This window comes from Salvelinus sp. IW2-2015, unplaced genomic scaffold (genome assembly GCF_002910315.2).
Source record: "Salvelinus sp. IW2-2015 unplaced genomic scaffold, ASM291031v2 Un_scaffold319, whole genome shotgun sequence".
NCBI lineage: Eukaryota > Metazoa > Chordata > Actinopteri > Salmoniformes > Salmonidae > Salvelinus > Salvelinus sp. IW2-2015.
The window spans coordinates 578,093-591,723 of NW_019942538.1; the positions used below are offsets into that span (position 1 = coordinate 578,093).

Below are 13,631 nucleotides of genomic sequence, written 5' to 3' on the forward strand. Positions count from 1 at the left end.
CGGCCTTTGCAGTGCAAGGGTAGTGCTGTAGCAGTCATAACATTTTGTCAGCCAGTTATTTTCATGTAAATAACTGCATCTCAAGGCCTCTACGCATACAAGCAGCATACAAGCCACTGATGTGCGCCTTTGGAACGTCTACATTTTAAAAAGCCTAATAAATCCATTAAATATACACTATCACAATAAATCCATTAATTTTAGGCAGCTCTAAAGAAACATTATGATATGAAGAAAATATATTTTTGCACCATGCCATAGGCAGTAGGCTAGTTCATTTAGGAGACAAAATAGTCCTGTTTCATTATTTTATATGATATGATTTTCTAGTAAGAAGGATATAATTCCCATTCCGGAGCGAGTGCGCATATGAAGTGGCTATATTGAGCGTAAAAGTGATCATTTGAACCAGGTTCTATACGCTAGACTTATTTGGCAACTTTAGTTGCGAATGATACAAACCTTACAATGTCTTAGAAATCAAAACATACAGTGTATGATGCGACTATAGGCTATTGTGATCTGTTCCTTGCCTATTGTGCACGCTGTTCTCTCAAGTGATCATATTTTTTTTATTTTCACCCATCAGACTATTCTCAATTTAATCTTGTCTTGGCTAACACATCCTGCTAATCCGTCTGGCGCCCAGCGGCCTTGTGAATGTTGACCTGTTTAAAGGTCTTACTCACATTGGCTGTGGAGAGTGTGAACACACAAACATTTGTTTCAATTTAAAATGGCTCATTATCAAAGAGGCAGGAACAGGGCCAGGAGTAAAAATACATGTCATCCGTATGCACTCAAATAGAGAATGGAGGCACTTTGCCACAGTTCTTTTTGCAATCATGCCGGGTAAGTTACTACTCCGGTAGTATAGTAGAGCACTTGCACTCAAATAGAGATACCTTTCTGCCGTGCGTAATATGCAGTTGGCTATTAGGCTATGTATTGTATAATGGCGCAATCATTATTTTAATTCAGGCTTTTTGGGGGCCGGGGGGGGGGATTGGGCTCATACACGAAGTGTATAAAACCTTGATCGTTCCATGACATATACTGACCAGGTGAATCCAGGTGAAATATATGATCCCTTATAGATGTCACCTGTTAAATCCAATTCAAATCAGTATAGATGAAGGGGAGGAGACAGGTTAAAGAAAGATTTTTAAGCCTTGAGACAATTGAGACATGGATTGTGTATGTGTGCTATTCAGAGGGTGAATGAACGTGCAAGACAAAAGATTTAAGTGCCTTTGGGTATGGTAGTAGGTGCCAGGCGCACCGGTTTGTGTCAAGAACGGCAATGCTGCTGGGCTTTCAAGCTCAATAGTTTCCTGTGCGTATCAAGAATAGTCCACCACCCAAAGGACATCCAGCCAACTTGACACAACTGTGGGAAACATTGGCATCAACATGATTGCCGTCAACATTGCTGTGGAATGCTGCACAATAAGTTCTAATATTCGTATGGGTGTTTTGAATTAATCATCACCTTAAAAGCACTGTCCATTTCGTAGTGTTAGGCTTTGAAACAACATCCACAATATTTGTGTATGCTCCATCTTCTTAAACCAGCTAAATGGAGTGCCATATTTTAGGCAGTCTGCATAGTAAGATTATTGTTCCCTTGGTGGACCCATGACACTCAGCTAACAACATAATAACTAAATATGTTTCAATTATTGCTATCCAGGCCATTTGAGTTGAGTGATTAAAAAGGATGATTGTCCAGCAGCATAAAATTTAAATTTGAATGGCAGGGGACATCCCTCTGATTTAAACATGTACAATTACAATCAGGTATCCTTTAATACAAACAAATGAAATCTTGTCAAGATAATAATGATTATGAGAGCAATGTTGGTTATGAGGGCCATTAGTTAATTCAGCGCAGGTGCCGGTAGTCAGTCCTCTTTTGTGTCCATACTATAGCAATATAGGGTGTTATCACCACCCAGCACTCACACAGTTCTGCAAAACACTATGGAGCCAATACATTTAAATCCACATGAGTAGCTAAAAGTGCATGCCTGGTGGGCTTAATGTTTCACCATGTAGTCACTCTAATGTGTAGTCTTGCAGATGAATAGCAGGGGGTAAGCTTTCATGTTTTGGTACAGAGCAAAGGGAAACGAAACAGAGACAATTACTCTGACACCAGTGCTCTTCAAAGCCAGAATATACCACGGAGAAGGAGTGGGCATGACAAAGGTAGAGAGAGAGCGCAGGAGAGAAAATAACAAAAACAAAAGAGAGTACTGGTGCTGGGAAAGAAAGCTGCAGTAGAGATGTTGTTGAATGAAAGGAGGTACCCCACTGAACCCTGCCAAGGCATTTCTCACATTGTTCTATTCCATTATAACCACAAGTGTCCTTCAAGCCTATAGTCTCAACCACCGGCCACCTTGAGCCTAACATTAGTCTAACGTTTAGGCCAAGGCCTTTTTCAGTGTGGGAAATAGCAGGCTTGCCTATCAACACATTCTTCTCTCCCTTTCTTTTTCATTGAAAAACAACTGGTGAGTAAACAGAATCAGTCTCAGAGAAGACGTAGGCCCGGGGTCCTCCGGGAAGCAAGTGGGATGAGCTAGGCCCCTTCTCTGTTTGCTTGGGATGACTGGATGTGTGTAAGTCGTTGTGCTGTCCAAAGCCACAGTGGACTTGTCTGTATGTTTGTAAGCTCTCGAAAGCCACAGACCACACAAGCCCCAACTGTCACAAGTAAACACCCAAACACCCAAACTCTGATTAGGGTCAAGCAGTGTCAACCAGTCTGGTCTGGTGGTCATACCAAAAACAAACCAAACCCTCAATCATAGACTTCAGTGTCTACTGCCCTTGGCTTACTTCTTTTATCTATTTAGTTTTTTCTCCCTCCACAAAAGGATATTAGGGAAATCAGGTTAATCAAATAAGCCTGAGACGGATTATGTAAACTATCAGGCTGGAGCGAATTACTGAGAAAACGACCAAATTATCTGTTTAGTCTGGCAGGAGTTGGCATGGTGAGACTGGGTCGCAGCTGGTACACGCAGCAGATGCAACAATCAAATGAAAACAACAAGACAACAGGGAGGGGAAGCAACCTCATCTAAAATGGCAGCCGTGACACCCAGTCATGTATCTCCTCATGCTGTTTGGGGAAGGCAGGCATCGAAGAGCCTTGAGGACTTTTGTTATTGGTGCGAATGTTCGTGCCGTTATGACAGCTCCCTACTGGAGGCGTCTGTCCTTGTCCTTGTGATGTGACAAAATGGTTTGTTTGATATCATTCTCACTCGGATGTTAGAGGGTTTTGTAACGTTGAAGGAGGGACAGGGACGCCTCCGCTACTTTGAGGTCTCGAAGTTGAAGACGGTGTTGTGCATTGCGCCTCGAGGCTTGCATGGTGTAATTAACACATACTGTGGTGGCGGTAAGCATCGTGGATGTGTGGCTGCCTGGTAGTTGCTGTGAGAGACACAGCCTGGAAAACAAAAGACTATCACAATGCTCTTTGAAACCTTCCATCAGGCCTTCATACGTAATGTTTTTAAAACCAATGAATGTTATTCAATCAGACATACACTGCAGTGGCCTTCCTGACCTTCAGAGGGATGGAATTTGCATGAATAAAGCATACACGTGGGAAAGAAGGGTATTAAAAACAGCGCCCTCTATTTGGATAAAGGAAGAAGGCTGTGAAGAAAGCAGAGCACTGTGATTTCATGAGCAAACTGGATTTTCAAAGGTGCTGGGCTGGAGAGTCTTCAAGGCTGGAGCGTAGCATTAAAACTCTCCCCAATGCTCTGCTGAATTTGAATACTAACACAAGCATGTTTATAATTCAAAGACACTGACCCATCGTTTCAAGTTTCCCTCTTCAATGGCGTGACTACAAATACACTTAAAGTAGAACTCAAAAGTGCTGGTATTCTCAAAGAGACCTGCATTCAAATAGTATTTGGTTTCTTTGAAATACTTCAGCTGTGCTTGATTGAGCTTGCCTGGCTCAAAGGAACCAATTGAATAGCTGAAAATGAACCCAAAAGTGCAAACCCACCTGGCACTCCAGACAGACTCAATCAAACTCTCAAAAGTATTTGAAAGAAAATAAATACTACAGGTGTGTCCCTAAATCCCCACTGACCTCCAGTAGGAACTTCTCAGCTTCCGATGCCCGGCCCGATGCCACACACTGGAAGGTGGCATTCTGCCCAGCGTTGACCTCCTCATCTCCCAGCCGGGAGAAGTGGGGCGCCTTATCTGTTGGAACAGAGCGAGAGAGCAGAGATCAAATGACTGCTGTGCCGTGACAGACAGCCAATCACAATGTCAGCCAGCCAGACCAACAAAATAAATGCTTTTATTTAAAATATATGTTACGAAGTTATGTGTGGCAAAACGCCCATGTCCTCCAATTTCAGGGTTATGCAGCTATACTAGGGCTCCCGAGTGGCGCAGCGGTCTAAGGCACTGCATCTCAGTGTGTAACGGCTCTCCTTCGGTGAGTGAGTAGACCAAGGCGCAGCGGGTGATGAATACATAATGACTTTATTGTAAGACGAAGACAGACACGAAATACACTTGACTAAATATACAAAATAACAAAACGAACTAGACAGACCTAAACTACGAACTTACATGAAACGAAGAACACATGAACAGGAACGACCGAATGAACGAGACGAGACGAGACAGTACCGTGTGGTGCAACAAACACAGACACAGCGACAATCACCCACAAACAAACAGTGAGAACAACCTACCTTAATATGACTCTCAATTAGAGGAAAACGCAAAACACCTGCCTCTAATTAAGAGCCATACCAGGCAACCCAAAACCAACATAGAAACAGCAAACATAGACTGCCCACCCAAAACTCACGCCCTGACCATCACACACATACAAAACAACAGAAAACAGGTCAGGAACGTGACACAGTGCAAGAGGCGTCACTACAGACCCTGGTTCTATCCCGGACTGTATCACAACTGACCGTGATTAGGAGTCCCATAGGGTGGCGCAAAATTGCCCCAGCGTTGTCCGGGTTAGGGGAGCGTTTGGCCGGGGTTGGCTGTCATTGTAAAATAAGAATTTGTTCTTAACTGACTTGCCTAGTTAAATGAAATACTACATTTCGTGATTTCTAAAGCGCTGCAGTAAATGATCATCAATCGGACTTTGTTCCAGCTTCATTGCCAGTGTGAGATGTGTATGAAATGTCACCATCGGCAGCTTTTCACATTATACGACAACGTAATTCAAACGTTCATGTTTAATTAGATAAGAACCAGAGACTAATTGTCACCCATGAAGGACCTCACAGCTGGTTGGAGAAGGACTCACTGACATACTGACATATCGCTTGTTCTCTCCCTTTATTGTCCTACAATCAACCCACAAAGAGAAGTCATCCGATACACAACTTAGAAATGAATTGCTGGCGGCTACTACTCTCGACAACCTTTCACCGTGGTGATAGGTCATAACACAGGCATCAACGCAAGTTAGGTGAACATCCTTTAACCAGATCCCCAGACAATTCCCGAAATCAGGCTCAAGAACATTGTTGCTGATGGAAGAGCAGTACTCTTCTAATAAGAACCCAGCTTGATGCATCGAGCTCCGCAGTGAGAGTGTGGGTTCCTCAGCAGCAATCCCACCCGGCTACACTGTGATTAACACTGGAGCTCTCCTGCTCCTCCACAGCTCTATGAGGCAGACTTCCCGCAGAGCCTAACCACTGGGTTAGAGCCTCCAGCACAGGCTCGCATCACCACAAAACGGAGGACAACCCAACCTAGACAGGATACGTTACTGTCGTGGTGGAGTAGTAGTGAAATCAAAAAGAGGGAGGCGAATGTTTCAATTCCTGCTCTTCATTGTTCAGTGTTTCATTACACTGTTGCTTTCTGGGAGAGAGAGAGAATTTGTTGATCTACTTTGTGTCAATAGGCAGGGGGGGGAGAGGCGGGGATGCCTCTTGTGTTTGTAGTCCACAGGTGGTCATGTTTCCCATGGACGAGTCCCCCGTCTAAGGTCAATTCATAATTCATCGTAGCTATGAGCCAGCATGAACAAACACAAAAACGAATGTGATAAAAAAAACAGGTCCTTCTGTTGACTACAAAACTTGGTAGTATAAATGTGTCAGATAACATCCCGGGGACTCTTTACCATGATAAATATTTAATATGACTGCAACACTGGTTTCAGAGTCAAAGACTAGGACTTTGGAGACGACAAGAGAAATGTCATGCATGCTTAGCAGTTCCAACTAGAATTTGCAAGAAGGAAGGAGCTTGGTAGCTTTTCTTCTTTTTTTTTCTCTTCGTATTTGTCTCCTTTCCTTGTGACAAATGGTGCAGGCTGGCCGTGTGCCACCATAGACAGTACTGTGCGCAGGTCCTGATGACAGTCTAAATTATTTAATGGTAGCACTGGGGGGGGGGGGTGTGTGTGAGAAATACCATCTGCTCTCCATGGGAAACGCAGGGAACCACTGGGTGGCTAGGCAGGGACACAGTCAGCATCTCTGATTGAAATCCCTGCCGGTCTCCATGGCATGTGGTGTCTATACTGAACAAAAATATAAACGCAACATGTAAAGTATATCAACATAACCTGAAAGGCTGCTCAGCAAGGAAGAAGCCACTGCTCCAAAACCTCCATAAAAATGCCAGACTACGGTTTGCAACTGCACATGGGGACAAAGATCGTACTTTGTGGAGAAATATCTTCTGGTCTGATAAAACAAAAATAGAACTGTTTGGCCATAATGACCATCGTTATGTTTGGAGGAAAAAGGGGGAGGCTTGCAAGCCGAAGAACACCATTCTAACCGTGAAGCACGGGGGTGGCAGCATCATCTTGTGGGGGTTATTTTCTGCAGGAGGGCCTGGTGCACTTCACAAAATAAATGGCATCATGAGGAAGTAAAATGATGTGGCTATATTGAAGCAACATCTCAAGACATCAGTCAGGAAGTTAAAGCTTGGTCACAAATGGGTCTTCCAAATGGACAATGACCCCAAGCACACTTCCAAAGTTGTGGCAAAATGGCTTAATTATTGGAGTGGCCATGACAAAGCCCTGACCTCAATCCTATAGAAAATTTGTGGGCAGAACTGAAAAAGCGTGTGCGAGCATGGAGGCCTACAAACCTGACTCAGTTACACCAGCTCTGTCAGGAGCAATGGGCTAAAATTCACCCAACTTATTGTGGGAAGCTTGTGGAAGGCTACCCGAACCGTTTGTCCCAAGTTCAACAATTTAAAGGCAATGCTACCAAATACTAATTGAGTGTATGTAAACTTCTAACCCACTGGGAATGTGATGAAAGAAATAAAAGCTGAAATAAATCATTCTCTCTACTATTATTCTGACATTTCACATTCTTAAAATGAAGTGGTGATCCTAACTGACATAAGACAGGGCATTTTTTACTCTGATTAAATGTCAGGAATTGTGGAAAACTGAGTTTAAATGTATTTGGCTAAGGTGTATGTAAACTTCCAACTTCAACTGTAACTGGACTAAAGGTGTGAAACCGAATTCCAAATTAGTGAGCTGGCAGATCACTTTTGATCAGCAGTATGTCGGAGGGCAAACATGTCACAGGGAGGGAGAAAGCTTTGTCCAGGGTTTAAGCTCACGTAGTGTTAGCCACTGTCGTTACCGCTTTTCCCATGACTTTTCTACTCCTATAGGATTGATAGCACACTAAGCCTGTGTTATCCCAGGTACACAGTGTACACACAGACAGCCTTAACCACTGTATAACAGCAGTGGGAAACCACCTAGTGACAAAACCACCACAGGTCTCCTCCTAGAGGAACAGCTTTCGCAAAAGACACATTTTGCCATTTCATTCTAGAAAATGTACCTAAAAACTGGCAACTAATGGATAATATCTTATTTAACATTTATTTTGAGAGGTAGATATGCTGAGAGCAAGGTCTCTTTCACAGATGAGCGCTACATAAAAAAAAAAAAAATACAAACACAACAATACAATAATCACTTTATATAATACAGTATAAAATACAGAGGAGAGAAGAGGTAAAGGGCTGTTTATAACTATGTTCGGCATACTTAGAGGGTTCATTTACTTGGTGGGATAAATCAGAAAGAGGTTTCTATTTTCCCATCTCTAACCTTGAGTCATTTGGGCACATTATGAGTGGTCTTGAGACTAAATCACAGGGGAATGGCTGGAGCTGAAGAGTGTTTTGGGAAAATGTCATTCACATCAAACCTGGACCCCTATTGCAATCAACCAATGAAAAGGTCAAGCTTCCATTAGCGTTCTCCTCCTCTTTATCATATGGAACTAACTCTCTACATTTCACTCTCTATACGGTATATAGATGTCTCTACATTTTCTATGTTATACTGCTCCTTAAACCCCAACCACCTCCCTCCTCTTTTACATCGGTGATGGTACTCACAACAGGGATAGGTCAGGAGCATGATGTCATCCATGGCGATGTAGCCTCGCCGCTCCCTGGAAACAGTTGCTTCGATCAGGACCTGGGAAGTAGAATAAAAACTAAAAAGTGAGATAGCTTGGAGTGATAAATCTTGAAACAAGATAAAATCTTTGATTGCTGTTATCCTTTATACAATTGAGGCATTTGCATCAAATCAAACTGTCCTCCTCCTGAGGCAGAGATCTTACTTATTATCACAAAGCTCTACACAATTCATTGCACAGTTACTGACCCATAAGATAGGGTAGGGAAAAAGAGAGGACCTAAATCTTTAAGAATGGATACAAATTTGACCCTAACAATTACAGAGGTATTTGTATAAACAGTAACCTGGTTTTCTGTAGTACTATACACTGAGTATTCAAAACATTAGGAACGCCTTCCTAAAATTGAAGTTGCACCCCCCACCCCTCCCCCTCTCCTTCAGAACAGCCTCAATTAGTCAGGGCATGGACTCTACAAGGTGTCGAAAGCGTTCCACAGGGATGCCGGCCCATGTTGACTCCAATGCTTCCCACAGTTGTGTCAAGTTGGCTGGATGTCCTTTGAGTAGTGGACCATTCTTGATACACACAGGAAACTGTTGAGTGTGAAAAACCCAGCAGCGTTGCAGTTCTTGACACAAACCGGTGCGCCTGGAACCTTCTACCATACCCCGTTCAAAGGCACTTAAGAATTTCTTGCTTATTCACACTCTGAATGGCACACATACACAATCCATGTCTCAATTGTCTAAACGCTTAAAAATCCTTCTCTTAACCTGTCTTTCATAACAAGTGACATCAACAAGGGATCACAGCTTTCACCTAGATTCACCTGTTCAATCTATGTCATGGAAAGAGCAGGTGTCCTTAACATGTAAGACTTTAAACGTCCTTAATAAGCACAATGTCTTGAGTAAAATCCAATTTGGAATTATAACAAAACATTGCACGATTGATCATATTTACACCCTGTCCACCCTGATAGATAAACTTGTCCACGAAAATAAGTCCAACATTTAGGTTTCCAAAAAGCATTTGATTTTATTTGGCATAAAGGACTGTTCTACAAAGTTATTGAAAGTGGTATAGGGGGTAAAACATATGACATAATTAAATCAATACTGGCAATACCTGCGGCATGATAATTGGCAAGAAAAGTACAGAATTCTTTAACCAGGGGTGGGGCCTTTGCCATGGTTGCAAATCTCAGCCTGGCACTTTTCAATATTTACATCAATGAATTGACCACTATTCTAGAAAAATCCCCAGCACCTGGACTCTAAAAGGTGATTCTTCGCAGATGACCTGTGCCTGTTGTCACCCACAGCACACGGGACCCAACAGCAGAGCCTGGACCTGCTAGAGCAATACTGCCAGATCTGAACCCTAGCAGTAAACCTCAAAATAATGATTTTCTAGAGAAGATCCAGATCACAGGGAATTAGACCAAAGTTCTCAATTGGTACAAAATACACTGCTCAAAAGAATAAAGGGAACACTAAAATAACACATCCTAGATCTGAATGAATGAAATATTCTTATTGAATACTTTTTTCTTTACATAGTTGAATGTGCTGACAACAAAATCACACAAAAATTATCAATGTAAATCAAATGTATCAACCCATGGAGGTCTGGATTTGGAGTCACACTCAAAATTAAAGTGGAAAACCACACTACAGGCTGATCCAACTTTGATGTAATGTCCTTAAAACAAGTCAAAATGAGGCTCAGTAGTGTGTGTGGCCTCCACGTGCCTGTATGACCTCCCTACAACGCCTGGGCATGCTCCTGYTGAGGTGGCGGATGGTCTCCTGAGGGATCTCCTCCCAGACCTGGACTAAAGCATCCGCCAACTCCTGGACAGTCTGTGGTGCAACGTGGCGTTGGTGGATGGAGCGAGACATGATGTCCCAAATGTGCTCAATTGGATTCAGGTCTGGGGAACGGGCGGTCCATAGCATTAATGCCTTCCTCTTGCAGGAACTGCTGCCACACTCCAGCCACATGAGGTCTAGCATTGTCTTGCATTAGGAGGAACCCAGGGCCAACCGCACCAGCATATGTTCTCACAAGGGGTCTGAGGATCTCATCTCGATACCTAATGGCAGTCAGGCTACCTCTGGCGAGCACATGGAGGGCTGTGCGGCCCCCCAAAGAAATGCCACCCCACACCATGACTGACCCACTGCCAAACCGGTCATGCTGGAGGATGTTGCAGGCAGCAGAACGTTCTCCACGGCGTCTCCAGACTCTGTCACGTCTGTCACGTGCTCAGTGTGAACCAGCTTTCATCTGTGAAGATCACAGGGCGCCAGTGGCGAATTTGCCAATCTTGGTGTTCTCTGGCAAATGCCAAACGTCCTGCAAGGTGTTGGGCTGTAAGCACAACCCCCACCTGTGGACGTCGGGCCCTCATACCACCCTCATGGAGTCTGTTTCTGACCGTTTGAGTAGACACATGCACATTTGTGGCCTGCTGGAGGTCATTTTGCAGGGCTCTGGCAGGCGGCGGTAGCGGTCCTGCTGCTGGGTTGTTGCCCTCCTACGGCCTCCTCCACGTCTCCTGATGTACTGGCCTGTCTCCTGGTAGCGCCTCCATGCTCTGGACACTACGCTGACAGACACAGCAAACCTTCTTGCCACAGCTCGCATTGATGTGCCATCCTGGATGAGCTGCACTACCTGAGCCACTTGTGTGGGTTGTAGACTCTCATGCTACCACTAGAGTGAAAGCACCGCCAGCATTCAAAAGACCAAAACATCAGCCAGGAAGCATAGGAACTGAGAAGTGGTCTGTGGTCACCACCTGCAGAACCACTCCTTTATTGGGGGTGTCTTGCTAATTGCCTATAATTTCCACCTGTTGTCTATTCCATTTGCACAACAGCATGTGAAATTTATTGTCAATCAGTGTTGCTTCCTAAGTGGACAGTTTGATTTCACAGAAGTGTGATTGACTTGGAGTTACATTGTGTTGTTTAAGTGTTCCCTTTATTTTTTTGAGCAGTGTATATAGAGTACTGTACACACTACAATAACTTAGGTTTAAAAATAAGCTCAACTGGACACATACAGTGAATGAGGCAGTCAATTAACTAAGAAAGCACGCAGGGCATTCTACGACATTAAAAAACAAATTCAAATTGAAACACCTTTGAAAATTTGTCTCAAATTAATTGAATCTGTCATTGAACCAACTGCACATTATTGCAGCGAGGTGTGGGGTCCCACTTGCAAAAGAAGATTTAACTCAACGGGAAAAACACCCCATTGAAACCCTGCATGCAGAGTTCTGTAAGATTGCTCAGATGTCCAGAGTAAAGCTGCAAACAACGCACGCAGGGGAGAATTAGGCCAATATCCACTAATAATAAAAATTACATTTACCAAGCCCTGCTGAGCAAAGAAAAGAGTCACCTTATCCGGCTGATGAGTTCACAGACCTGTTCTACAAACACCACAGGACCAGAATATCCAATCAATCAGAATACACAAAAATGATAACACAGTCAAAACAAAACTACATTACCTATTGGGAAACACAATCACAAAGCAAAATGCCAAGCTATCTGACCCTAAATTGACAGTACACCATGGCAAACTACTTGACCATGGTTACTGATCAAAACCTTAGAAAAGCCTTGACAAAGTACAGGCTCAGTGAGCACAGCCTTGCGGTTGAAAAAGGGTAGACACAGCTAAACCTGGAATTTCACGACAAAAAGTTACAAATATAAAACAATGAAAGTGTAATTTCCCCAAATTTGAAACCATTATTCAAGGTTCCAAAGACATCTCTGATGAGAATAGGATACCCATCCTGTTGGGGGAGGAAGCAGAGGGCTGTGGGTTGGCAGTGCACAAAATTGCTGCCTGTCATAAGATTTGATTATTATTATTTTTTAACTAGGCAAATCAGTTAATGACAGCCTACCGGGGGTGCCTTGTTCAGGGGCAGAACAACAGATTTTTACCTTGTCAGCTCTGGGATTCGATCCAGCAACCTTTCCTTTTCTGGCCCAACGCTCTAACCACTAGGCTACCCGCCGCCCCAATTAAGATGATCAGTGTCTGAGAGCCCAGCCAATCTGTCCTCTATGCCATTGTTATTGTCAAATGTATGGTTATTTTTACACTTAATTATTGTTGTTTCTGATTGTCCTGTTGATAATCCTGATTATTAGTATTATTGTCATGAATCACTTCATTTACAATATGTATATTGTGTCATCATGTCAATAAAGCAATTTTAATTGAAGAGAGAGGAAAAGAGGAATAGATGGATACGTTCCATAGTTCTCTACAAGCCCCTGAGGTCTTGGTGAAATAATGGCTTTATCGGGAGGGCACAATGTGCTGCCTGACACAGGGCCCCATTCAGCATTCTAGACACAGGCAGCTCTAAAGATATAACAGCAGATAATAGAGCAATGAAAGGGTCATGTGGCTCTGGGGACAGGTGGCTTCCGTACCCATCCTGTGGTAGAATAAGGTGGAGGTCTGTGGGCGCCAGTGAAATCCAATCAATATCAAATCACCGCCCCCAGTAATAGTGAGACAGTTATTAGACACGGCAGCGAGGTTTGTTTTCCCAGCATCGAGGGCAGCCTGCCCACACATATGATCGAAGTGCAGCCCTGACTTATTGTTTGTCAAAATGCCCGGGTCACTCTATTGTAATGTGCAAGTACTTAAACAGGGAGTCAAATTGAGATAAAACAAATTTACAAGAGAGCACTGTATAAGTTTACAAATAAAGAGAGCTGGGAAATCGAAACATATCCCAGATCAGACAAGAAACAAATCAAATCAAATGTTAATGCAACAGGTGTAGACCGAACTGTGAAATGCTTACTCACAAGCCCTTAACCAACAATGCAGTTTTAAGAAATTAGACTTTATAAAAATATTTACTAAATAAAGTAGAGTAAAAAATATATATATATATATATATATATATATACAGTGGGGCAAAAAAGTATTTAGTCAGCCACCAATTGTGCAAGTTCTCCCACTTAAAAAGATGAGAGAGGCCTGTAATTTTCATCATAGGTACACTTCAACTATGACAGACAAAATGAGACAAAAAAATCCAGAAAATCACATCGTAGGATTTTTTATGAATTTATTTGCAAATTATGGTGGAAAATAAGTATTTGGTCACCTACA

General features: G+C 43.0%; 1 protein-coding gene across 1 annotated transcript in view; it reads right to left on the reverse strand.

The window, feature by feature from the left end:
- The window catches only part of LOC112068237 (protein tyrosine phosphatase receptor type U), a 276,274-nt gene that overhangs the window by 162,121 nt on the left and 100,522 nt on the right, over positions 1-13,631 (reverse strand). The window contains exons 3-4 of the mRNA XM_070438079.1: positions 8,434-8,515; positions 4,130-4,245 (exon numbers count right to left, since the gene is read on the reverse strand). Coding sequence (XP_070294180.1) covers positions 4,130-4,245; positions 8,434-8,515 — 198 coding nt within the window. The remainder of the gene's footprint in view (positions 1-4,129; positions 4,246-8,433; positions 8,516-13,631) is intronic.